The sequence below is a fragment of the Oncorhynchus mykiss genome, chromosome 24 (genome assembly GCF_057628025.1).
Source record: "Oncorhynchus mykiss isolate SJ-2025 chromosome 24, ASM5762802v1, whole genome shotgun sequence".
Taxonomy (NCBI): Eukaryota; Metazoa; Chordata; class Actinopteri; order Salmoniformes; family Salmonidae; genus Oncorhynchus; species Oncorhynchus mykiss.
In genome coordinates this window covers 27,447,806-27,475,421 of record NC_143045.1, presented here as the reverse complement: position 1 = coordinate 27,475,421, position 27,616 = coordinate 27,447,806, and the positions used below count along the sequence as shown (strand labels likewise).

General features: G+C 43.2%; 1 protein-coding gene across 4 annotated transcripts in view; it reads right to left on the bottom strand.

Annotated features, from left to right (window-relative positions):
* LOC110504090 (chloride channel protein 2) overlaps nucleotides 1–27,616 on the bottom strand; it is a 195,518-nt gene that overhangs the window by 40,849 nt on the left and 127,053 nt on the right. For 2 of the 4 annotated variants that reach the window (XR_016491409.1, XR_016491410.1), the window contains exons 7-15: nucleotides 24,105–24,183; nucleotides 22,851–22,976; nucleotides 20,666–20,750; nucleotides 19,319–19,420; nucleotides 18,706–18,790; nucleotides 13,651–13,806; nucleotides 4,577–4,653; nucleotides 4,341–4,451; nucleotides 3,271–3,484 (exon numbers count right to left, since the gene is read on the bottom strand). Coding sequence is in view for 2 of the 4 variants with exons in the window: in XM_090218806.1 (XP_090074932.1) it covers nucleotides 3,271–3,484; nucleotides 4,341–4,451; nucleotides 4,584–4,653; nucleotides 13,651–13,806; nucleotides 18,706–18,790; nucleotides 19,319–19,420; nucleotides 20,666–20,750; nucleotides 22,851–22,976; nucleotides 24,105–24,183 (1,028 nt within the window). In the remaining 2 variants the exon portion in view is untranslated. The remainder of the gene's footprint in view (nucleotides 1–3,270; nucleotides 3,485–4,340; nucleotides 4,452–4,576; nucleotides 4,654–13,650; nucleotides 13,807–18,705; nucleotides 18,791–19,318; nucleotides 19,421–20,665; nucleotides 20,751–22,850; nucleotides 22,977–24,104; nucleotides 24,184–27,616) is intronic. The other 2 variants (XM_090218806.1, XM_036961147.2) reach the window with 1 other exon arrangement.

Sequence of the window (27,616 nt, the reverse complement as noted above, 5' to 3'; positions counted from 1 at the left end):
ATGTCCAATCAATTGAATTTACCAAAGGTGGACTCTAATCAAGTTGTCGAAACATCAAGGATGATCAATGGAAACAGGATGCACTTGAGCTCAGTTTCGAGTCTCATAGCAATGGGTCTGAATACTTATGTAAATACTTTTTTTGAATCCATTTTAGAATAAGGCTGTAACGTAAAAAAATGTGGAAGAAGTCAAGGGGTCTGAATAGTGGTTATGCAAATGTTACAGTCTAATACTCAGCTGGGGCCTCCCTGGATTTTGTGTTAAACGCTCTACAACAAAGCTTTCTTAGTGTCCAACAAGTTCTCTGCCCTTACCCTTGTTCTGAACACCTCCAAAACAAAGGTCATGTGGTTTGGTAAGAATAATTACCCCTCTCCCTACCGGTGTGATTACTACCTCTGAGGGTTTAGAGCTTGAGGCAGTCACTTCATACCAGTACTCATACCTCATACTCATACCAATACTTATACCCCATACCAGTGTCAATTCCTCTGTCCTTTCAGATGTGACTTTGGAACTACATCCTAGTCAGTCCTGGACTTATAGCTACAGAGGTGAGGTTGCATCCATTATAGTCGTACTGTATAGGAGGTGACTGAGTGAGAGAGAAGGTCCTGCCTCAGCATATTTGTGGTTCTACCCCAGCCAAACTGTACCCTAGACAGGTTTTCTTCCTTCCTTCCTGCCAGACAGGCTGAGCGTGCCAACCTCCAACACGACAGCAGCACTAGTTTCCGCTGCAACACAGACGCAGGCCAACAATAAGATCTAAAACCCCTGTTTCTGTACACAAATACAATAACCCCTACTGTAGCTTTAAACCAGGGGTCGGCAACAGGCGTCCCACAGACTTAAACCATCCCACAAGTTATTGTTTTGGGCCCCACAAAACTATTAACACAAAAATAAAGATTTTTGTAGGATTTTCATTTTTGGTAAAAAAATTAAAAAACTTACAAGGAATTCAGCAAAAAATGTATTTCATTTAGGAATTCTGTTTACCAAGTATTCCCATGCATACAAACAATTCATATGTGATCAAGGTATGAAATTAATAAAATACAATCTCTTTTTGGGCTTAGTTGTGGTCAATTTCTAGTCTCTCTCTCTCATATATTTATGTAGCTGGAAATTAAATACCACTCTGGAGATGGATTTGTCAAAAGGGGATTCATGCCCCAACATGAAGCTTTGCTTTTCTTAATGTGTGTGTTTGTGAATAAGTGTGTTTCCCAAGCATTACACAAGCATTCCTATGGCTGTTTGTGGGGGAGATGGGTACCAGAATTAATAGGAACACAAACAGCTTGGGGGCCACACTTCCTGCACTCTTTCATCCTACTCCCTGCCTCAAATGTACTTCATGCTCGAGACAGATAGAGACAGAAAGAGAGAAGCCTTATGCATCATTACATCCATTTTCTGCTCTTTAGCCCTCCACCAGCTATAGCACACACACATTTTTACCATTGTTTTATAAAATCACAGAACGGTTTTAGATTTGTAAAAACACCTCTCTCCCAGATAGATTTTTCCAGTGTTCAGACAAATGCCCGTTTCCACTGGCACTTAAAAGTAGGGCCAAATTAGAGTTGGTTCGAATGTAATTCTGAAATTCAAGCAGAGTCTGGGGAAACCTGGACCGGCTCAGACCATTTTAACAACTGGTCACTTTGTTTTCTATTCTTTTAAAATCTATTAAAATTTGGGCTGGTGACGCCGTTACTATGCAACCACCAGCTAGCTCCTCTGGGCTTGTTGCTGTAAGCTAGCACATGGATAAGCAGTATTGCAGTAGTCAGATATGAGAAGAATTACCACCATAGCGGCATCCTTCAGTCATTTTTGCACTACACAAACTTATGAGAACAGTCAGCCCTCGAATGTTTGCTACCAAACGTTAGCTAGCAAATCAATCAAATTGATGTATAAAGCCCCTTTTACATCAGCAGGTGTCACAAAGTGCATATACAGCCAAAAACCCCAGAGTTGAAACAAGCTAGTTAGCTAGCAGCAATTTTAGCTAGCCACACCAAAACCAACCAAACCAGATGACAGGTTTGATTTCTAGCTAGCTAACAGTAAATGCCATGGCAAGCAAGGTAGGAATTAAGCTAGCCTGTAAGCTAGCAATGACGCTAACCGTTTAGCTAGCTGGCTAATGTTAGCAAGCCAAAAATCTTTACTAAATACATGGCTCTGTCTGATTGGCAGGAGTATGAGGTAACTTTAGTTACAGCATGGTGAGGGTAGCTAGTTGGCAATATTAGCGAAGCCAGCTGCATGGTTACCTAGCAACATTTCTGGAGGCAGTGGAAACTCAATTCAAGCAAGCCCACCAAGGACAGCCCAACTTGGGTTGACTTCAAATGGAAACAAGCCTTAAGAGGTGTGGTCATTAGTGTGTGGGTGGCTAGCCATTAGTTAACAGAACAGATACATTGCTTCAGTACTACAGGTTATAATGAATGTCAGCCGCACTCTAACAGGCTATTAATGATAAATAGACAGGAGAGGTGACAGGGCATTCTCAGAACTTTGAGAATACTGGTCTACGCAGCCGTGTTTGTGTCAACTGCTGTCAGCGTGTACACTTTTGCACATTGTGTAACTACACGTTGTAACTCTGTAATATACATTTAAATTTGAAATTATGTAACAGCACAACTAAAAAAATACAACCTACACTTAGCTCACATGATGTCTAATGACGCAAACACACACACACACACACAGCCCTGATACGCTCCACCTCCATTGATGAAATCAAAGCTTAGTGGGTGGTGTGAAGGGGAGCAAGAGGGAAGAGAGAGAGATAAAGAGAGAGGGCACAGAAGAACCAACCCAACAAGAGGTACCAACCCAACTTGTCCCTTCACTAGTCCCTTCAGTAGTCCCCAACCCAGCAAGAGGAACCACTAGTCCCCTCACTAGTCCCTAACCCAGCAAGAGAAACCAATAGTCCCCTCACTAGTCCCTAAGCCAGCAAGAGGAACAACTAGCCCCCTCACTAGTCCCCAACCCAGCAAGAGGAACCACTAGCCCCCTCACTAGTCCCCAACCCATCAAGAGGACCCACTAGCCCCCTCACTAGTCCCCAACCCATCAAGAGGACCCACTAGCCCCCTCACTAGTCCCCAACCCAGCAAGATGACCCAAGAGAGATTTAAAGAGAATGAGAAAAATACAGAAAGAAAGGGGTATAAATAGAAGTAAAAATAAAGAGCGAAGAAAGAGGGGGATAGATTGATGTGTAGTCCTACATACTCGTGGTGTCCCCAGCCCAGCTCAGGGAGGTACGGTAGTTTCTTGATCCTGATGATGGAGTCATATAGCGAGGGCTGGAGGGACTGGGCCACGGCGTTGGCCAGTATCACTGCTATCATCACCGGCAGGATGTGGCTGATCTGACCCGTCAGCTCAAACACAATGACCGCCGTCGATACCGTGTGGGTCACCGCTCCAGACAAGGCCGCCGCACCTGGGAGGAGCGGGGAGAGGAGGAGGAGGAGGAGAACAGAGGAGAGGGGAGAAGAGAAGAACAGAGGAGAGGAGAGAGGAAGAGAGGAGGAGAAGAGTAGAGGATGGAATGGGTACAGATGAAGGTTGAGGTTACTGTCCATTGACATGACTAAAGTAGTAAAAGCAATCAGTGTCATCATACTTCTCTTCAACTCAACTCTATACTGAGCCTTCATCAATAATACTGGAGCAACAAAGTGAGGAGGGAGATGGGGGAGGGATGAGAAGGGAGAGGGGGAGGATGGTGAGATGACAGTACCTCACAAAGATTAAATTAAAAAAAAAAAAAAAAAGGTTTAAAAACTTATTCAATTTTTTGGAACCGTTATTGAATAAAGAAAAATAAATGAATGGAAAGAATGAGAGAAAGAAGTAGGAGTGGAGAGAGTGAGAGGGAAGGTTGAGTATTCTTAACTTCATTAGGATGGAGAGAGGAAGGAGAGCGAGAGAAAGAAGGTAAATCTAGCCATGCTGAGATAAAAGAAGGCTCATCAGAGAGCGAGAGAAAGAGAAAGCTGAGTTAAAGGTGAGTGAACAACATCAGCACCCATTAGACACAAAACACAGATGACATCAACCCCAACACTGAACAACAGCATAATCAGCACAACAGTCAACAACCATGCTAACAGCAATATCCCTCATAGCAACAGCATTAAGAGACATCTTGCCAAAGGGGACAGACATGTTTTTGTCTGACGAAAATGGCTTCATATTACCACTGTGTCTAGCAGCGCCTTAATGAATCTGGCTTTTTATGTCCTAATAGTTACAATAATGGTGTCTAGTTGTGTCTAGTTTATACAGTAACACACCCACGACAGCATACCCTCCTGGCACTATGGGGTAGATGGTGCCATCAGAGTGGATGCCATCAGGGAACCAGGCGGCCATGCTCTCCCCGACCAGACGGCCAAACGCTGCCCCTAGAACACACACACACACACACTGTTAATGAGAGAGTAACATATTTTTACACAGACACTCACAAGACTGAATAGCACATCCACAGCGTTAACATTATTGTTGAAATACACACATTCGCACACACCTCTTACCAATGACGAAGACAGGCATGAAGGCTCCACAGGGCACAGGGATGGTGGTAGCCAGAGCAGACATCCAGAACTGAGACAAATACACAGGCAGAGTCAGAGGGAAAAGTGTGGCATTTCAGTCAGCCAGCAGGACCATCTTCTATTTAACTCAGCTGCTCTGACTTCTGATCAGTACTGTCTTTTATTCTGTACTATGACAGAAAATACTCCATTGTGTTAGCCAGTTCACGTCTGGGAAGAGATGAGCCTAACACAGATTCCCCATCGGGGTGAGATTGACTTAATTTGATGGGTAATGAGCAGAGCAAGCTGATTGGAGGATGCAGCCGCCGCCGATGACGAAAGAGATGGGTAATTAGAGGATAATGTTACCGGTGCTAGGCGTGGGCCAAATACCGTATAATTTGGAAAAAGCCACGGGATGGTTTTTCTTTGAAGTTTTTCAATAAATGTGAATATTTGTAGCTATTTGTGTGATACGTTGGGAGATAAAGCAGATTGGGTTCTTCATTTCACCTGTCACATTATGAAGCTTATCATAGCTCTCCAGAACAATTGAGCCAGTCACGTTTGTTTGTAAATAGCACAAAGGGAGAAAGCGGTAGTATTCTATATGTATCAGCGAGTCTCTGTCGTGTGGCACACATGAGGTGATGAAGTTACCCTTGTATTTGCCTGTCTTTGCAATTAGTATGTTCGTTTTCGGTCGTTAGCATTTTGCTACTAGCGTCACTGTGATTTTGATATTACTTGTGCTAATTTTGTTAGCATTCAGGTAATAGATGCCCAATGGGCTTTTTGTGTGTTTTTAGCATCCCATTGTGTGCTATGCCGGTAATACCGTAAATACCGGTATGGCAGAGGAACGGTATGACTGTATGAATATCTGGATACTGACCAAGCCTAGTCACCAGTGACTCACACACACACACACTGTACAAATACACTGCATGTCAAACTAGCAACACACACACACACACACCTTTCCAATAGCCACAAACCCACACATGCAAACACCCCAACAAAACTTTCACACAAGCCGAAGAGAGCTTTAAATAGACCTCTTAATTACACTAATCTCCCTCTTTCCTTCTTAATTTCCCCCGTCCCATCTTTCCTTCTTTATTTCTCTCCCTCTCTCTCTAGTTAGCAGTAACTAAGCCCAGCTGCCAGTGTGATCTAATGGATCTTTGTCAGTAACTCTACACCCTACGCTGCTTTCACACCTATCACACACACACACACACTGGGGATTACTGCGTCACTCACACACACCTGTGAATGCTACTGGGGATTACTGCGTCATACAAACACCTGTGAATGTCATTGGGGATTACTGCGTCACACGCGTATATGTATCATGGCACAAATACACACGCCAAGAGTTTTTGATCGAAAATGGAGCATGGCAGAGAAGAATGTGAGTGGCAGGCTGCCATTTTACATGATACACACACGTAATAGCCTGACCTAATTACTATTATGATGTTAATTATATACAGTACCAGTCAAAAGTTGACACACCTACTCATTTAAGTGTTTTTCTTTACTTTGCCTATTTTCTTCATTGTAGAATAATAGTGAAGACAACACTCCTAGTGGCCAGGGACTTAAATGCAGGCAAACTTAAATATGTTTTACCTAATTTCTACCAGCATGACTCATGTTCAACCAGAGGAAAAGAATACTCTAGAATACCTTTACTCCACTCACAGATGCATACAAAGCTCTCCATTGCCCTTCATTTGGCAAATCTGACCATAATTCTATCCTCCTGATTCCTGCTTACAAGCAAAAACTAACGCTGGAAGTACTCTCCCTCATCCTCCATTTGGCAAAACTGACCATAGTTCCCCATACTGATTCCTGCTTACGAGTAAAAACTAAAGCAGGAAGTAGCATTGACTCACTCAATACGGAAATGGTAATAAGACGCGGATGCTACGCTACAGGACTGTTTTGCTAGCCCAGACTGGAAAATGTTCCATGATTCATCCAATGGCATTGAGGAGATTACCAACTCAGTCAAGGGCATCATCAATAAGTGCGTCGATGACGTTGTCCCCACAGTGACTGTACGTACATATCCCAACCAGAAGCCGTGGATGGAACAGTAGTGGAGAGGAGCAGCCTCTTCAACCTCAGGGGGCTGAAGACATTCGGCTTGTCACCAAAAGCACTCACAAACATCTACAGATGCACAATCGAGAGCATCCTGTCGGGCTGTATCACCGCCTGGTACGGCAACTGCACCGCCCACAACCGTAAGGCTCTCCGGAGGGTAGTGAGGTCTGCACAACGCATCACCGGGGGCAAACTACCTGCCCTCCAGGACACCTACACCACCCGATGTCACAGGAAGGCCATAAAGATCATCAAGAACAACAACCACCCGAGCCACTGCCTGTTCACCCCGCTATCATCCAGAAGGCGAGGTCAGTACAGCTGCATCAAAGCTGGGACCGAGAGACTGAAAAACAGCTTCTATCTCAAGGCCATCAGACTGTTAAACAGCCACCACTAACATTGAGTGGCTGCTGCCAACACACTGACTCAACTCCAGCCACTTTAATAATGGGAATTGATGGGAAATACAGTGCCTTGCGAAAGTATTCGGCCCCCTTGAACTTTGCGACCTTTTGCCACATTTTAGGCTTCAAACATAAAGATATAAAACTGTATTTTTTTGTGAAGAATCAACAACAAGTGGGACACAATCATGAAGTGGAACGACATTTATTGGATATTTCAAATTTTTTAACAAATCAAAAACTGAAAAATTGGGCGTGCAAAATTATTCAGCCCCTTTACTTTCAGTGCAGCAAACTCTCTCCAGAAGTTCAGTGAGGATCTCTGAATGATCCAATGTTGACCTAAATGACTAATGATGATAAATACAATCCACCTGTGTGTAATCAAGTCTCCGTATAAATGCACCTGCACTGTGATAGTCTCAGAGGTCCGTTAAAAGCGCAGAGAGCATCATGAAGAACAAGGATCAGTCGTATATTGCACAAATCTGGCCTTTATGGAAGAGTGGCAAGAAGAAAGCCATTTCTTAAAGATATCCATAAAAAGTGTCGTTTAAAGTTTGCCACAAGCCACCTGGGAGACACACCAAACATGTGGAAGAAGGTGCTCTGGTCAGATGAAACCAAAATTGAACTTTTTGGCAACAATGCAAAACGTTATGTTTGGCGTACAAGCAACACAGTTGAACACACCATCCCCACTGTCAAACATGGTGGTGGCAGCATCATGGTTTGGGCCTGCTTTTCTTCAGCAGGGACAGGGAAGATGGTTAAAATTGATGGGAAGATGGATGGAGCCAAATACAGGACCATTCTGGAAGAAAACCTGATGGAGTCTGCAAAAGACCTGAGACTGGGACGGAGATTTGTCTTCCAACAAGACAACGATCCAAAACATAAAGCAAAATCTACGATGGAATGGTTCAAAAATAAACATATCCAGGTGTTAGAATGGCCAAGTCAAAGTGCAGAGCTGAATCCAATCGATAATCTGTGGAAAGAACTGAAAACTGCTGTTCACAAATGCTCTCCATCCAACCTCACTGAGCTCGAGCTGTTTTGCAAGGAGGAATGGGAAAAAATGTCAGTCTCTCGATGTGCAAAACTGATAGAGACATACCCCAAGCGACTTACAGCTGTAATCGCAGCAAAAGGTGGCGCTACAAAGTATTAACTTAAAGGGGCTGAATAATTTTGCACGCCCAATGTTTCAGTTTTTGATTTGTTAAAAAAGTTTGAAATATTCAATAAATGTCGTTCCACTTCATGATTGTGTCCCATTGTTGTTGATTCTTCACAAAAAAATACAGTTTTATATCTTTATGTTTGAAGCCTGAAATGTGGCAAAAGGTCGCAAAGTTCAAGGGGGCCGAATACTTTCGCAAGGCACTGTATATCACTAGCCACTTTAAACAATGCTACCTAATATAATGTTTACATACCCTACATTATTCATCTCATATGTATACGTATATACTGTACTCTATATCATCTACTGCATCTTTATGTAATACATGTATCACTAGCCACTTTAACTATGCCACTTTGTTTACATACTCATCTCATATGGATATACTGCACTCAATACCATCTACTGTATCTTGCCTATGCCGCTCTGTACCATCACTCATTCATATATCTTTATGTACATATTCTTTATCCCCTTACACTTGTGTCTATAAGGTAGTAGTTTTGGAATTGTTAGCTAGATTACTTGTTGGTTTTTACTGCATTGTCGGAACTAGAAGCACAAGCATTTCGCTACACTCGCATTAACATCTGCTAACCATGTGTATGTGACAAATAATAACTGCATGGCCAAGCACGATTCCAACACCATCATTAAGTTTGATGATGACAACTGTGGTAGGCCTGATCACCGACAACGATGAGACAGCCTATAGGGAGGTCAGAGACCTGGCAGTGTTGTGCCAGGACAACAACCTAACCCTCAACGTGAGCAAGACAAAGGAGCTGATCATGGACTACAGGAAAAGGAGGGCCAAAAACACCCCCATTCACATCAACGGTGCTGTAGTGGAGCGGGTTGAGAGTTAAGGTCCTTGGTGTCCTCATCACCAACAAACTACCATGTTCCAAACATACCAAGACAGTCGTGAAGAGTTAAAGACAACGCCTATTCCACCTTAGGAGAAAATATTTGGCATGGATCCCTAGATCCTCAAAAAGTTCCACAGCTGCACCAGAGAGCATCCTCACCAGTAGCATTACCACATTGTATGGCAACTGCTCAGCATCCGACAATAAGGCACTATAGAGGGTAGTGCATACAGCCCAGTACATCCCTGCAGTCAAGCGTCCTGCCATCCAGGAGCTATATACTAGGCGGTGTCAGAGGAAGGCCCAAAAAATTGTGTGGTGGAAAAATACAAACTATTCTGTGTTTCTCTGCTGATACAGACCTTCCTTGTCTGTTCTAGTCATAAGACTGGGTGAAACCACAGTGTGTGACATCCTGTTACTAAGTATCGACAGGATCCCAATGGAACAGAGAATAGCATGATTAGCAGTATCATGATCTAATCATTCAGACTATACCCGGTGTCAGCAGATAGTTATGAAACTAGTGATTATCATCTCTTTGCACCATGTGCCCACCCATTGTTTCCACACATCTGCAACAGATAAGGAGGTTGTACTTTTCAATAAAAGCTGAGACCCAACTTTGCTCGTGGGGCTCTTAGCTCTGCACCTTTGAGTGATTGTTAACACCTGTTGTATTCGACGCATGTGACAAATACAATTTGATTTGAATTACCATGCACCATGATGGAAAATGTTCTGATCAATAGTTGGCAAGAACGCCAATGTAACTTCTCTAAAAGGTGCTCCACGAAAACACCTGGTCTGGCTAGGCACACCTTAACAAGGGAGAGGGGTTTAAGGAATCTGGAAACTCATAACATTGGCTTAAGGTTATTACAGAGGTATGAACGGAGTGTGTGTGTGTGTGTGTGTGTGTGTGTGTGTGTGTGTGTGTGTGTGTAGAGAATGGTAGAGCAAAAGAAATTAACAAAATAAAGAGTGTCTGTGAGTGTGTATTTGTGTTACTTCTATAAGACACACACAGCATTACAGAGCAGACAGTCCACAGATGACCTACCTGTAAGTCAATCTACTTATTCAGTTTAAGGTTACAGGGTTCCCAAGAAATGAATATTCTTACCTAACAGTAACACAACTCTTCCGACACCATCCTTTTTCACCTCCTTCCCACCCTCCTCCTAGCCCCCCCGTTCCGCTCTAGCCCCCCCGTTCCGCTCTAGCCCCCCCGTTCCTCTCTAGCCCCCCCGTTCCCCTCTAGCCCCCCCGTTCCCCTCTAGCCCCCCCGTTCCCCTCTAGCCCCCCCAGTTCCTCTCTAGCCCCCCCGTTCCTCTCTAGCCCCCCCCCCGTTCCTCTCTAGCCCCCCCGTTCCCCTCTAGCCCCCCCGTTCCTCTCTAGCCCCCCCCGTTCCGCTCTAGCCCCCCCGCTCTGCTCTAGCCCCCCCCGTTCCTCTCTAGCCCCCCACGTTCCCCTCTAGCCCCCCCCCCCCCCCCGTTCCTCTATAGCCCCCCGTTCCTCTCTCTCTAATGAGAAGAGAGGAGACCTGGCTTGGTTTCTGTCGACTGCCATGTTTGATATAACATTATTATTTCGACGTGGTAAGCTCTACTTCTCTAGTAATTAGTCTCCTCTGTCTTACAGGAACACACGCGGGCGCACACACACACACAGGTGAGACGCAAATAATGTTGGCAGCGTGTAATGACATCACTTCCCCTTCAGTGGCAGCAGGCAGGGCAGCTATTCCCATGGTGACTGGCAGTGGTGACGTTGACTTCCTGCCCAGTGACAGTCACCCTGGGTTCTTTCCTTCCGGTCACGGAGTTGCCTAAGCAATGCTCTTGCTGACTCACGCAGGTATGAGCAGACATACGGCTTCATTATTACTGTATCGTCATGGCCTCCGAGCACTGTAGAATATCACCTACTATACCTCAGATAGGACTTTCAGACCAGGGGAACCTTGGGATGCTGCAAGAGGGGACTTCAACTACCAAACACGCGCAATCACACACACGCAAACACACAACGTTATCCCAAGTCACAGAATCCCTGAATACTGACCTTCTGTGCCAGAACCAATAACCTTTACAGAATTACCACAGAAGGTGGTCATAAAATAGCTGATGTAATCACTGCAAAACAACAGAAACATCCACCCTATCAACATCCTTCCTGTAACATCCACCCTATCAACATCCTTCCTGTAACATTCTACCGCATAGCAGCTATAGTCATCTCCTATTCCTCCTTCATACGTCACTATTCCTAGTTTCTTTTGACTCTTGCTTCCTCCAGGTCTCCAACGCTGTTCTCCTCTGCCACTTATCTTGCTCAGGCAAATGCACAGACACACAGTAAAAGTAAAAGCCACACAGGGCCACAGGTAAAAAGTTTCATCTCCTGTAAAAGCGAGATTGAGGTTTCTATGGTAATGGAGCGGTTTATAAGGTTTATAGGGAGCCAGGCAGAGCTGGAGAACACACACACTTCTTCCTGAGGGCTCACACATGCTCCAGCATTCCCATACCGTATGTGAACAAGACGTCAGCTGAACCGTCATTGACAGTTCATTTTATCCCACAGAGAGGGGTGGGAGTGCTAGATGTGCGATAGGGAGATAAAGAAGGTGAAAAACAGGACTGAAGAGAAAAGGAAGGGAAATAAGAGAGCCGAGGGAGTAGAGGAGATGGACGGAAAAAAGAAATAGGGGAATCAGAGGGAAACAGATGTAGCAGAATAAAAAAGAGGGAGAAATGACTGACAGAAAGAGAGAAGGAGAAAGAGGAGGGAGAGGGATGGGGAGGAAAGCGGGGTCAAGGGGAAAAGTTCTGACGCAGTAGCAGGGACATTTATACTCCATTTAACGTGTCAGTCATCAGAAGGGTGTGTGTGTGTGTTAGAACCAGAGGACAGTCTATCACCTGGCCCCCCAGGGGCCTCCAAGGGCCCTACTCCTATTCCCACTCCAATTACTGGGCTGCCACCACCGTCCAACAGAGGGCTGGAGTAGAACTATAGGAGTCAAAACATTGTCTTAATGCAGTGTGCTAGCTAAAAACGGTCAGTCTGCTATAGGGAATATCATAGAGGAGAAAATCTATCCATTGAACTGTCTAATAAAAGCTTGGGCCAATTGCATAGCGTGGGAGAAACTACAATTCTGGGCTCTTTAAATTACACAATGAAACTAGACATCATCCCAGCAGACGCTTTGTGTGTGCCCGAGTTAGTGTGTGTGCGTGTGCGTGCGTGTGTGTGCGTCTAAGTTCTGTAAAACAGCAACTATGTGAAGTTGACTACATATGCATGTAAGGCCAAAAATACTCCCTCTATTGAGGGCAGTGGGCACACACACAAAGTTAGTGACAACGTCAAAAAATAGAGCAGAAATACTGTCCCATATACAGTAGCGGGCCACACACACACACAGAAAGTTAGAATGACCGAGTTACACCCTTGGGAGTGACCTTGAAGGAAGGGGGGGGGGGGGGGACAGCACCGTCAGAGGGGGGACAGTAAAGGTGTCTGATATCAGGATGAGAAAGAAGAGGATGGAGAGGAGAAGATGGACACACACCATCAATGAGAGACAGGACGAGGGACAGGGGTGAAGTGGAGAGAGAGAAAGAGAGAAAGAGAATTGGTTCGAGTGGAGTAGATTAATATAAAGTAGAGTAGATTGGTCTCACTGTTCCACAAAGTATAATGACGTTTTCTTTTCTGATTTTGGGAGAGAGACAAAAGGCAAAAAAAGAGAGCTAGGATGAGCAAGAAACCAAAGGAGAGAAAGAGAGTGTATAGAGTATTTCTCTTCTATTACAGCAAGATCATCACACTCAATATCTAACGCTTATATAACTTTACTGCTCTAGCACTCCCCGCAGTCCCTCTCCACACCCACACACTTTTGTCTCTCTCCATCCCTCTGTGGTTCCTCGCTATCCAGGGGCTTTAACTGCATTACACACTTGGTTTGCTCGACACACAGCCTATTTCCTCTCTCTCTCTCTCACATACACACGACGCAGCGAGCAAACAAGATTTACAACAGCAGTTCTGCGGTTCTCTTTTTAAAAGGGGACATTTCATTTGAGATGCTAGATGGAACAACCTGGATAAACAAAGGTTACATAAAAACCTAATCAAATCCCAACAAGGTAAATAACATGCTGCTTCACCTGCCCTCAATACACTGGGCTGGGTTTCAATACGCCACAAGCCTAGCCCTCATACACCACTGGGCTGGGACTCAATACTCTACAACAGCCTCTACTCCTTCCATTAAAATGACTAGACAGGATCCTGTCCTATTACCTTCACCTGTCATGTCAGTGGGAAGGACGTTACTTCAGACTATTGAGACACGCCACATGTAGTAGGGAAGGAGAAAAGTAACAGGGAATTAAAAAAGAACTGGTGATTATAAAGAAGAGGAGAGATGAAAACAAAGTCGATGATGGTGTGCCTACCTTCATGACGATGAAGAGGACGAGGGTAACAAAGACGTTGACCTGGGGGTGATTCCAGGCCTGGGAGTTGCCGATGTAGTCAAACCCCTCGGCTATGCCCTGCTTGGCCCATGTCCGGTTATCTAGCAACGTCACCAAAGACTCCTTCTGGGTAAGCTGCATGGGGGAAACAGGAAGTGACATTACAGTGCATTCGGAAAGTATTCAGACCCCTTCACCTTTTCAACATTTTGTAATGTTACAGCCCTATTCTAAAATGAATCAAATTGTTTTCTGACCCTCAACCTACACACAATATCCCATAATGATGTTTTTTTTCTAAATTGGTTTTAGAAAATTTTGCAAATGTATCACAAGATCACATTTACAGTGCCTTGCGAAAGTATTCGCCCCCCTTGAACTTTGCGACCTTTTGCCACATTTCAGGCTTCAAACATAAAGATATAAAACTGTATTTTTTTGTGAAGAATCAACAACAAGTGGGACACAATCATGAAGTGGAACGACATTTATTGGATATTTCAAACTTTTTTAACAAATCAAAAACTGAAAAATTGGGCGTGCAAAATTATGCAGCCCCTTTACTTTCAGTGCAGCAAACTCTCTCCAGAAGTTCAGTGAGGATCTCTGAATGATCCAATGTTGACCTAAATGACTAATGATGATAAATACAATCCACCTGTGTGTAATCAAGTCTCCGTATAAATGCACCTGCACTGTGATAGTCTCAGAGGTCCGTCAAAAGCGCAGAGAGCATCATGAAGAACAAGGAACACACCAGGCAGGTCCGAGATACTGTTGTGAAGAAGTTTAAAGCCGGATTTGGATACAAAAAGATTTCCTAAGCTTTAAACATCCCAAGGAGCACTGTGCAAGCGATAATATTGAAATGGAAGGAGTATCAGACCACTGCAAATCTACCAGGACCTGGCCGTCCCTCTAAACTTTCAGCTCATACAAGGAGAAGACTGATCAGAGATGCAGCCAAGAGGCCCATGATCACTCTGGATGAACTGCAGAGATCTACAGCTGAGATGGGAGACTCTGTCCATAGGACAACAATCAGTCGTATATTGCACAAATCTGGCCTTTATGGAAGAGTGGCAAGAAGAAAGCCATTTCTTAAAGATATCCATAAAAAGTGTCGTTTAAAGTTTGCCACAAGCCACCTGGGAGACACACCAAACATGTGGAAGAAGGTGCTCTGGTCAGATGAAACCAAAATTGAACTTTTTGGCAACAATGCAAAACGTTATGTTTGGCGTACAAGCAACACAGTTGAACACACCATCCCCACTGTCAAACATGGTGGTGGCAGCATCATGGTTTGGGCCTGCTTTTCTTCAGCAGGGACAGGGAAGATGGTTAAAATTGATGGGAAGATGGATGGAGCCAAATACAGGACCATTCTGGAAGAAAACCTGATGGAGTCTGCAAAAGACCTGAGACTGGGACGGAGATTTGTCTTCCAACAAGACAATGATCCAAAACATAAAGCAAAATCTACAATGGAATGGTTCAAAAATAAACATATCCAGGTGTTAGAATGGCCAAGTCAAAGTCCAGACCTGAATCCAATCGAGAATCTGTGGAAAGAACTGAAAACTGCTGTTCACAAATGCTCTCCATCCAACCTCACTGAGCTCGAGCTGTTTTGCAAGGAGGAATGGGAAAAAATGTCAGTCTCTCGATGTGCAAAACTGATAGAGACATACCCCAAGCGACTTACAGCTGTAATCGCAGCAAAAGGCGGCGCTACAAAGTATTAACTTAAGGGGGCTGAATAATTTTGCACGCCCAATTTTTCAGTTTTTGATTTGTTAAAAAAGTTTGAAATATCCAATAAATGTCGTTCCACTTCATGATTGTGTCCCACTTGTTGTTGATTCTTCACAAAAAAATACAGTTTTATATCTTTATGTTTGAAGCCTGAAATGTGGCAAAAGGTCGCAAAGTTCAAGGGGGCCGAATACTTTCGCAAGGCACTGTACATACAGTTGAAGTCGGAAGTTACATACACCTTGGCCAAATACACTTAAACTCAGTTTCACAATTCCTGACATTTAATCCTAGTAAAAATTCCCTCTTAGGTCAGTTAGGATCATCACTTTGTTTTAAGAACGTGAAATGTCAGAATAATAGTAGAGAGAACTATTTATTTAATCACATTCCCAGTGGGTCAGAAGTTTACATACACTCAATTAGTATTCGGTAGCATTTCCTTTAAATTGTTTAACTTGGGTCAAACGTTTCGGGTAGCCTTCCACATGCTTCCCACAATAAGTTGGGTGAATTTTGGCCCATTCATTCCTGACAGAGCTGGTGTAACTGAGTCAGGTTTGTAAGGCCTCCTTGCTCGCACACGCTTTTTCAGTTCAGCCCAAAAATGTTCTATAGGATTGAAGCCAGGGCTTTGTGACGGACACTGCAATACCTTTACTTTGTTGTCCTTAAGCCATTTTGCCACAACTTTGGAAGTATGCTTGGGGTCATTGTCCATTTGGAAGACCCATTTGCGACCAAGCTTTAACTTCCTGACTGATGTCTTGAGATGTTGCTTCAATATATCCACATAAATCTCCTCCTCATGATGCCATCTATTTTGTGAAGTGCACCAGTCCCTCCTGCAGCAAAGCACCCCCACAACATGATGCTGCCACCCCCGTGCTTCACGGTTGGGATGGTGTTCTTCTGCTTGCAAGCCTCCCCCTTTTTCCTTCAAACATAACGATGGTCATTATGGCCAAACAGTTTTATTTTTGTTTCGTCAGACCAGAGGACATTTCTCCAAAAAGTACGATCTTTGTCCCCATGTGCAGTTGCAAACCGTAGTTTGGCTTTTTTATGGCGGTTTTGGAGCAGTGGGTTCTTCCTTGCTTGGCGGCCTTTCAGGTTATGTCGATATAGGACTTGTTTTACTGTGTATGTAGATACTTTTGTACCTGTTTCCTCCAGCATCTTTGCCAGCAACATACCACCCTGCATACCACTGCTGGCTTGCTTCTGAAGCTAAGCAGGGTTGGTCCTGGTCAGTTCCTGGATAGGACACCAGATGCTGCTGGAAGTGTTGGAGGGCCAGTAGGAGGCACTCTTTCCTCTGGTCAAAAAAAATATCCCAATGCCCCAGGGCAGTGATTGGGGACACTGCCCTGTGTAGGGTGCCGTCTTTTGTATGGGACGTTAAACGGGTGTCCTGACTCTCTGAGGTCATTAAAGATCCCATGGCACTTATCGTAAGAGTAGGGGTGTTAACCCCGGTGTCCTGGCTAAATTCCCAATCTGGCCCTCAAACCATCACGGTCACCTAATAATCCCCAGTTTACAATTGGCTCATTCATCCCCCTCCTCTCCCCTGTCACTATTCCCCATGTCGTTGCTGCAAATGAGAACGTGTTCTCAGTCAACTTACCTGGTAATATAACGGATAAATAAATAAAAATACAATTAAATACAATCCTTTGCTGTTGTTCTGGGATTGATTTGCACTTTTCGCAGCAAAGTACGTTCACCTCTAGGAGACAGAATGAGTCTCCTTCCTGAGTGGTATGACGGCTGCGTAGTCCCATGGTGTTTATACTTGCGTACTATTGTTTGTACAGATGAACGTGGTACCTTCAGGTGTTTGGAAATTGCTTCCAAGGATGAACCAGACTTGTGGAGGTCTACAATTTTTTTCTGAGGTCTTGGCTTATTTCTTTTGATTTACCAATGATGTCAAGCAAAGAGGCACTGAGTTTGAAGGTAGGCCTTGAAATACAGCTACACCTCCAATTTACTCAAATGATGTCAATTAGCCTATCAGAAGCTTTTATAGCCATTACATAATTTTCTGATATTTCCCAAGCTGTTTAAAGGCACAGTCAACTTAGTGTATGTAAACGTCTGACCCACAGGAATTGTGATACAGTGAATTATAAGTGAAATAATCTGTAAACAATTGTTGGAAAAATGACTTGTATCATGCACAAAGTAGATGTCCTAACTGACTTGACAAAACTATAGTTTGTTAACAAGAAACTTGTGGAGTGGTTGGAAAACAAGTTTTAATGACTCCAACCTTATTGTATGTAACCTCCCGAATTCAAAAGTAAGTATTCAGACCCTTTACTCAGTACTTTGTTGAAGCACCTTTGGAAACGATTACAGCCTTGGGTATGACGCTACAAGCTTAGCACACCTGTTACTTGGTTGAGAATGCCAAGAGTGTGCACAGCCGTCATCAAGGCAAAGGTTGGCTACTTTGAAGAATCTCAAATGTAACATATATTTTCATTTGTTAAACACTGTTTTTCATACTACATGATTCCATATGTGTCATTTCATAGTTTTGATGTCTTCACTATTATTCTACAATGAAGAAAGTCAAAATAAAGAAAAACCCTTGAATGAGAAGATGTCTTGAAACTTGACTGGTACTATATATATATATATATATATATAGTACCAGTCAAGTTTCAAGACATCTTCTCATTCAAGGGTTTTTCTTTATTTTGACTTTCTTCATTGTAGAATAATAGTGAAGACATCAAAACTATGAAATGACACATATGGAATCATGTAGTATGAAAAACAGTGTTTAACAAATGAAAATATATGTTACATTTGAGATTCTTCAAAGTAGCCAATATATATATATATATATATATATATATATATATATATATATAACCCATATTGGTCCCAAGCTCCTACCCAAAGCATTGAAGCAGATATGAAAGATATGATTGGATAGGTATAAGCAACACAGCAATAATTATTCCTTTCAGAGGGCAAGGAGAAGCTATTACATTAGTGCTATCCCAATCTACATGAAGTGCCATGGGGTAGGTGCTAGGGGGTGATTTTGGAATCAACAACTTATTGTGGCAGAAATACACCAAGAGTCTGACTCACCCTCTCATTACAGAGAGAAATAGGGTTGGAGATGGAGGAAAGGAATAATGAAATGGCGTTAGAGAGACTGGGGCTCGCTCTCCTGACTCTCCTCTCCCTCTGATTTTCCTGTGAGATTATAACCAGACCCCACCGGCCATGGTGTGGCTTAGAGGAACTAACCTTGCCTGCCATGAACTGTCCGAAGCCGGGGGGAAAGGTTAACGTAGACACCAGCAGAGTGACCAGGGCTGGGTACAGCAGACGCCTGAGAGAAGAGGAGAGAGAAAAGAGGGAGGGTGAGAGGGGAGTAGGAGAGAGGGAGGGAGTGTGAGAAGAGAAAAGAGGGAGGGTGAGAGGGAGAAGAGAGTAGGGGGGAGGGAGGGTGCGTGGGAGAGGGTGAGGGGAGAGTAGAATAGGAGGGAGGGGGAGGGGGAGAGAAGAGAAAAAAGGGAGGGTGAAAGGAGGAGGCAAGAGGGTGTTTAGTCATTACTGTTTATTCTTCAAAACCAAACTGTCCACAAACCCTTCACATGGCTGAGCGATATACAGAACATTACATTAATTTAGAAGTCTGAGGATTGTTAATTCATCAGTCTGGTAGGGAGATGAGTAAACACCATTCATTAATAAACACTTGTCAAGATGAATGTCTTCATTTATCTCTGCTGTGGAGAGATCTGCATCAAAGGAGCTGCTTTCACAGCATAATCTATCTGTGTGTGACAGTAGGATACAGGGACTCTCTGGGACCCAGTAGGGGTTGCTGTCTGATGATGATGACATCATGACTTACTTCTTCATGAGGAACTTGTTGATGGTCTTCTGTTTCCTGATGAACTGGACTATCAATCTGTTCAGGTAGACAAACAATGCCCCGCCAAAACCACTGGCAATACTGTGGAGGGGGAGAGGATGGAGGGTTGAGAGAGGAGAGGAAGCAGAGGGAGGGGGGCAATGGAGAAAAGAGGGACAGGGAGATTAAAAGCAGAAAATTAGTTGGAGAAATGTTTACAGGTTTATGTATATAAGCTTGTGTTTTAAATAAGAACCAAGTATGTGTACACTTTGTGTAAGAGGTAGTAGGAGAGAGATACTGAGTTTCTCCACCCACCAGAACCAAGCAAGGCCCTTTAAGAACTACTTTCCAAAGTTCCCCCTCAGCTACAGCCAAGTATATGAATGCTCATAAATTCATGTTCCTGCATAATTAATTCTGTCAAATACTCCTGAATAAATGATGAATAGATGAGGTAGAATAATTTGTACACGTTTTAAAGCCATTGTCTGAAACGTATGTATGAATGTGTGTGTGTATATTCTCAGAACACCACATGGGTACCAGTGAAAGTTTGAAACATAAATCCAGAGGCTAGAAGCGGTGTACTATACAAAGGTTTGCCCCAGCTAGCATGTAGCAGAGACGACAAACTTCCCCCGCTCTTGCGATGTCCGAGTTAACTGAAACACTGACCGATTTTCCCCATAAGACATCTGAGAGGGAGAGAGTACTGAAATAAACACATACAGGGGCATACAGACACACAAACTCTCTCTAAAAGTGTGATAAGACTGCTGTTCTCTGGAAGCAGTGTTTTGTTCGATTATGTTCTGCTCAGATCCCAAGTGGGAGGACATCCTCCAGACAAAAAGGAGAAAAAAAGGGGGGGATTTTCTTCTCTTTGGGAGCCCACGCAGAGTTAAGCACAGGGCTGTTCTTTCATCTGAGATGGAAATAGAGAGATAGAGAGAACGAGGAGCTCCCCTCTATCTCCCCAGCAGCCCCCTCTCTCTCCCACTCCCTCTCCCCTGAGAGGCTCTGGTCTAATTCAGTTCTGTGGTAAGCCCGGAGGCTACGCTACTACGGTAACAGCAAGCTAAAATAAGACGTCCTAAATGCACCACCTCACTGGCTGAATTATCCATGTTAGGTGACTAACGTCAGGAGGCTATCCTCCTGTACTCCAGCTTTCACTGGCTAACAGAGGCAACAGAGAGCTCACTGGCTAACTGAGGCAACAAAGAGCTCACTGGCTAACAGAGGCAACAGAGAGCTCACTGGCTAACAGAGGCAACAGAGAGCTCACTGGCTAACAGAGGCAACAGAGAGCTCACTGGCTAATTGAGGACAACTTAGACTCACCCAATGACAGCGAAGGCTGGGAGCTCCTGGAGGTCAAAGGGGAAGTCCAGACGGAAACGGGTTTTAAACAGAGCTGTGATGGTCTCTGTGTAGGAGGGAGGGATGGAGAAAGAAATAGAGTGTGATTCATCATTATCAAAATGTTTTTAAGGGGCTATATACACAGTACAGACCTTACCTCAATGTTTGATTGGGGCAATAGAGCATATTGGTCATTCCACGAAATGAGTGCCATTTACGTCTCTTGAATATTTAAGTAGAAATTGTGTACCAATATTGAATTTTAAAAGCCTGTTATATTTAATGAAGTGCCCTGTAATATAGACCACATGGATAATTCTATAAATCTGATTTTTAATATGAATAAAGGCTTGCTAAAGGGCCAAAACAGCATTTTGATATGTCCCTCCGTGCACCCACTGACTTCTTGGAAGATTTGAACCCACTTAACCCCGAAATGTCTCAATTTCCACCATCATTGTAAAGCCCTAATTATACTGTTGCTTTGACAAATTCAGTTCTGAACATGATTAGTTATTTAATGTTATTCATTTACGTCTGTGCCTCATTTGAATGTCCAACCTGTATCGTGAACGGAAACATTTCATATCCAATAGTCAAACCTTGGAGTAAAAGCAGGTCAGCTGGTTGTACTCTTTTTGGTCATTTTCTGGTGTTTTGTGGTGGGAAACCTAGCAGGTCGAACATAACACGACAACCTGTTACCCATAGATAGACAGGGTAGAACTATTTTGTGACGCTTGCACACAATATCACAAGGGGATTTATGCCCGATTTAACAACAACCCTGTTACTTTATTTATTTATTTATTTGACACTTTATAGGCACTTAATTTACTCATTTTTCATTTAACCTCCTGAGATGGGAAAACTAGTTTTTTTATGAAGTTGAACATGTGACCTTTATGACAGAATGTTAAAATGAGGTGAAATTAAAAGTTATTTTAACATCTCAAAAAGGCACTGAATTGGTGGAGTGACCCATTTACACCAAAAAGGTTTACGCAACATGCAACATTTTCAAAGATTTTTACTGAGTTTCAGTTCATATAAGGAAATCAGTCAATTGAAATACATTCATTAGGCCCTAAGCTATAGATTTCACATGACTGGGAACACAGATATGTATCTGTTTGTCACAGACACCTTAAAAAAAGGTGGGTGCGTGGATCAGAAAACCAGTCAGTATCTGGTGTGACCACCATTTTCCTCATGCAGCACGACATCTCCTTCGCATAGAGTTGATCAGGCTGTTGATTGTGGAATGTTGTCCTACTTCTCATCAATGACTGTGTGAAGTTGCTGGATATTGGTGGGAACTGGAACATGCTGTCGTACATGTTGATCCAGAGCATCCCAAACATGCCCAATTGGTGACATATCTGGTGAATATGCAGGCCATGGAAGAACTGGGACATTTTCAGCATCCAGGAATTATGTACAGATCCTTTCCACATGGGGCCATGCTTTATCATGCTGAAACATGAGGTGATGGCGGCGGAGTAATGGCACAACAATGGGCCTAAGGAGCTCGTCACAGTATCTCTTGCATTTTAACGATGCCAACTTGAATGCACATTGTGTTCCTTGTCCGTAACTTATGCCTGCCCATACCATAACCCCACCACCAACATGGGGCACTCTGTTCACAACGTTGACATCAACAAACTGCTTGCCCATTCAATGCAATCTGTCTGGTAAAATTGAAACTGGGATTCATGCATGAAGAGCACACTTCTCTAGAGTGCCAGTGGCCATTGAAGGTGAGCAATTGCCCATTGAAGTCAGTTATGATATCGAACTGCACAGGTCAAGACCCTGGTGAGGACGTCAAGCATGCAGATGAGCTTCCCTGAAACAGTTTGTGCAGAAATTGCTTCAGTTGTGCAAACCCACAGTTTCATCAGCTGTCCAGGTGGCTGTAATGATCATGCTGTTAAATCAGCTTCTTGATATTCCACACCTGTCAGGTGGATGGATTAACTTGGCAAAAGAGAAAAGTTCACTAACAGGGACGTAAAACAAATTTGTGCACCAAATTTGAGAGAAATAATCTTTTTGTGTGTATCGAAAATGTCGGTGATCTTTTATTTCAGCTCATGAAACCAACACTTTACATGTTCCGTTGATATTTTTGATCAGTATACATGTAGACCGGTCTTACCCTCGTCTCTATTCCACACGGCCAGGACTCTGAAGATGAAGGCACTGAAAGTGGCAGCGAAGAACCCTCTCCAGTAATTCCTCACCGCAAAGAACGTAGAAGTTACCTCAATACTGAACAGTACACCTACAAAACACACACACAATCAATTTCTCAGGAACATGATCAAAGTAGCTATACTCCAATCAGGGGAGTGAAGGGGGAAGGAGTGAACCTTGCAATTTCCAACCCAACCAGTATCAGTCAGTGAATGTTATCCCACTGGGCACACCACATCATTTCAAAGTGGATAATTGGGTCATATTTGTTTGAGACGTTGATCAATGAGATTACAATCTATACATTCACCCACTCAAAAAGACTGCCAAAAGTTAGTTGAATTTCAATGTGTTATCACTAAATCAAATCAAACTAAAGTTTAAATGCACTTTAAATTCATGTTTGATTTAGTTCTATTCTTTAACACAGATGTTTTGTTGAGATGGAGACATGAATCCAACATATCAATTATTACATTTGTAGACAAACTGGAATTCAAAGTCAGTGGCACAGATTGAACTAAGTAGAAGATATAGCACCTTCAAATGTTGATATTTGGTTGTGTTGATAACCAAACAATTCAATATCACTAAATTACATTTGATATCCACCAGAGATTGAAACCTCAGACCTACAGTATGTACTCTATTTTTAGTTGAATCCTGGGTTGAATTGAGACAATAGTTGATGACTTTGGAAATAGTATACAGGCCTAAATAGCATCATTGATGATATGAGTGATATAGCATGGTGACATTTCATTTGCTCTGTTAAACCTACCCCTTGGAATGACTGATAGCTACAGTGACTATTTCATTATTCATTGGAGATCTGTCAATCATTTTCACGAAAGCACATTGGTAATAGTCAGAGACAAACAGCCTAGCCCCTGCTTAGCTATGACATGTGAAAACCCTGGATGGTAGGGCAGCTGTAGATAGATTAATTGTCCAGTAGGAGGTGCTGCAGCGTATATATATTTTTCTGATAGTAACCAAATTGAAGATCTGACTGTTTTAAAGGTACAAATTAAACTTTTATACAAGAGTGTCGATGTTAATATTTGGTTACCATGATGACAATCCTGTTTTTGAAATTTCCCCCTCAAAACAGTTTACATTGATGACTTTTTTTCAAATCAAATAGATTCCACGTCCCAATAAGATGACAAATTACACTGAAACGACATTGATTCAACCAGTTGGTGCCACTCACCTCCTATAGGGGCAGCGAAACAGCAGCCCACTCCCACAGCACAGGCAGCTGCCAACATCTCAATGTTTCTCGACTCATTCTGTTAACACATAGGGAGAGGTGTGTTCACACACACACACACACACACACAAGGCTGTTGTCGGGATGTAGGCTTAGCAGTGTGGAAGGAGGCAGACAAGGATGTTGCTTTTTTCTGTCCACGGTGAGGGCTTTTACAGTGCCTTCGGAAAGTATTCAGACTCCTTGACCTTTTCCAAATTTTGTTACGTTACAGCCTTATTCTAAAAATGATTAAATCGTTTTTTCCCCTCATCAAATCTACACACAATGCCCCATAATTACAAAGGGAAAAACTGTTTTTTTTAAAGTTTTTGCTAATCACATTTGCATAAGTATTCAGACCCTTTACTCAATACTTTGTTGAAGCAACTTTGGCAGCGATTACAGCCTTGAGTCTTCTTGGGTATGGCATTACAAGCTTGGCACATCTGTATTTGGGGAGTTTCTCCCATTCTTCTCTGCAGATCATCTCAAGCTCTCAGGTTGCACAGCTATTTTCAGGTCTCTCCAGAGATGTTCGATCGATCGGGTTCAAGTCCGGGCTCTGGCTGGGCCACTCAAGGACATTCAGAGACTTGTCCCAAAGCCACGCCTGCGCTGTCTTGGCTGTGTCCTTAGGGTCATTATCCTGTTGGAAGGTGAACCTTTGCCCCAGTCTGAGGTCCTGAGCTCTCTGGAGCAGGTTTTCATCAAGGACCTCTGTACTTTTCTCCATTCATCTTTACTTCGATCCCGACTCGTCTCCCAGTCACTGCCACTGAAAAACATCCCCACAGCATGATGCTGCCACCACCATGCTTCACCGTAGGGATGGTGCCAGGTTTCCTCCAGAAGTGACGCTTGGCATTCAGGCCAAAGAGTTCAATCTTGGTTTCATCAGACCAGAGAATCCTGTTTCTCATTGCCTGAGAGTCTTTAGGTGCCTTTTGGCAAACTCCAAGTGGGCTGTCATGTACCTTTTACTGAGGAGTGGCCACTCTACCATAAAGGCCTGATTGGTGGAGTGCTGCAGAGATGGCTTTCCTTCTGGAAGGTTCTCCCATCTCCATAGAGGAACTCTGAGAACTCTGAGAACTCAGAGTGACCATCAGGTTCTTGGTCACCTCCCTGACCAAGGCCCTTCTCCCCCGATTACTCAGTTTGGCTGGGCGGCCAGCTCTATGAAGAGTCCAAACTTCTTCCAATTAAGAATGATGGAGGCCACTGTGTTCTTTGGGACCTTCAATGCGGCATTAATGTTTTGGTACCCTTCCCCAGATCTGTGCCTCGCACAATCCTGTCATCTCAGAGGTCTAAGGACAATTCCTTCGACCTCATTGCTTGTTTTTTTCTCTGACATGCACTGTCAACTGTGGGACATTATATAGACAGGTGTGCGCCTTTCCAAATCATGTCCAAGCAATTGAATTTACCACAGATGGACGCCAATCAAGTTGTAGACACATCAAGGTAGATCAATGCAAACAGGATGCACTGGAGCTCAATTTCGAGTCTCATAACAAAGGGTCTGAATACTTATGTAAATAAGGCATCCGTTTTTTTATTTGTAATACATTTGCCAAAATGTTTAAAAAACTGTTTTCGCTTCGTCATTATTGGGTATTCTGTGTAGATTGGTGAGGATTTTTTTTATTTAATCAATTTTAGAATAAGGCTGTAACGTAATGTGAAAAAAGTCAAGGTGTCTGAATACTTTCCGAAGGCACTATGCGCAAAAATGGGATATAAATAAGCACCCAAAGTAGGCTACTACATTATTTACAAAATAATAAACAGGACGAAGAGCAATATCAACGGGATTTAAATCAATAAGTCAGCCCACTGACCTCCCCCAGGGCAGGCCTTAGTAATGACTGATAGCAATTAGCATGCACAAGTATAGCCCAACCTACCAGTCACAGCTGTTGTGGATGAAATGCAGAGTTTAAATACATTTTACCCATAATGCATTTCACCATACCATTTCACCTCAACAGGTTGGCATGAACAGTTGAAGTGTCAATCAGCAGTTGAAACAATAACAAAGCAGTCTCCCCACACACTTCAATAAAAACCTGAGGGATATGGCTGGAGAAATGTATCCACTCAAACGAATGGACAGAGCTATGGATGCAAGGACTGACCATCCATGATATCATGTTTTGAAGTTATAATTGTTTCTTTGCATTTACTTTGTTAACAAACATTGGAGTGTAACAAGCTTATATTTTGGGTTCTGGTGAGGTGCGAAATTTGAACTAAGCTCATGAGGCACTTATAAGTAAAATACTAAAAGAATCAATGGGTACATTTCATTAATTCGCAAACTCGGTCCTGGGGACCCCAAGAGGTGCATGCTTGGATTCAGCTGTGTAGTAATAGGGGAAAACCAAAACGTGCACCCCTTGGGGTCCCCAGGACCGAGTTTGTGAAACGCAGAGTTAAAATGTTTGCCTATCTCCAATTATGAGGACAAATAAAGTAAGCAACTATTCACATTTCTTCAACTTTGCTTGAGCGCTAAAGCTTTTATTCCTAAAAATGATCACTTTGTAGGTAATATTTTAATTAACAAATGCATGGAGTAATTTGTGTGGAATCGCAAAAAACTAAATCAAATCGGCATACGCAACCACAAACTCTCATAGGTTACATTTCTCAGCAATCAAAATAGCAGAGAACATTCCTGCAAATAAAATAAAGCTTTCAAAAAATCAGATTTGATAAAATTGACTTGCTTTACTTTGCTAGAAGGCACCGAGAGATTGGATCTGTGACACTGCCCAAACAACCACAGGGTACGGTCGAATGAAATACAATTTCTACAAACACAGTATAGCATGGGACTACAGATGGATTACAGATGTAATATGGACAGGTGGTAGAGAGATGGGATATGGAGTCCAGGAGAGGAGGAAGTTATGGTGGATATTCTGCCCTTCCAGCCATGATTTACCTTGTTTCCAATGAGGTTTGGCTCCTTTAAGCAGCATGTTAGTGAAACAGAGAGGGGTGAGTGTAGATGTGTACTAAATACACACACACAATTAGTATGCCATAAAATGCGGCATATTCATATACAGTACAGATACAACACAGAGAGGAGGGGGGAAAAGAGAGAGGATGAAGGAAGGAGAGAGGCTAGAGGGAGCAGAAGATTAAGGGGAGACGGACAGAGAGACAGACAGGGTTATGCAGCAAAAGAGTGCTCCACTCGAGGGGACTTGAAGGTCTGCTTCAAAGATTCTTCATTGCCCCGGTCCACCAGACCCCCATCCCTTCACACACACACACACACACCGCAGTTGTCTCTCATCTTCAGAGTACAGAGAGATGAGTCAAAGATTCCCTCCCTCTCATTCCCTCTGTCTCCCAAGGCCCAAGTGGAACAAGCATAGAAAGTTGAAAAACTATCTCTCTACTCCTCAATGCCTGATTCTCTGTCTTTACCTCGATATCTCTCTCCCTTGCTT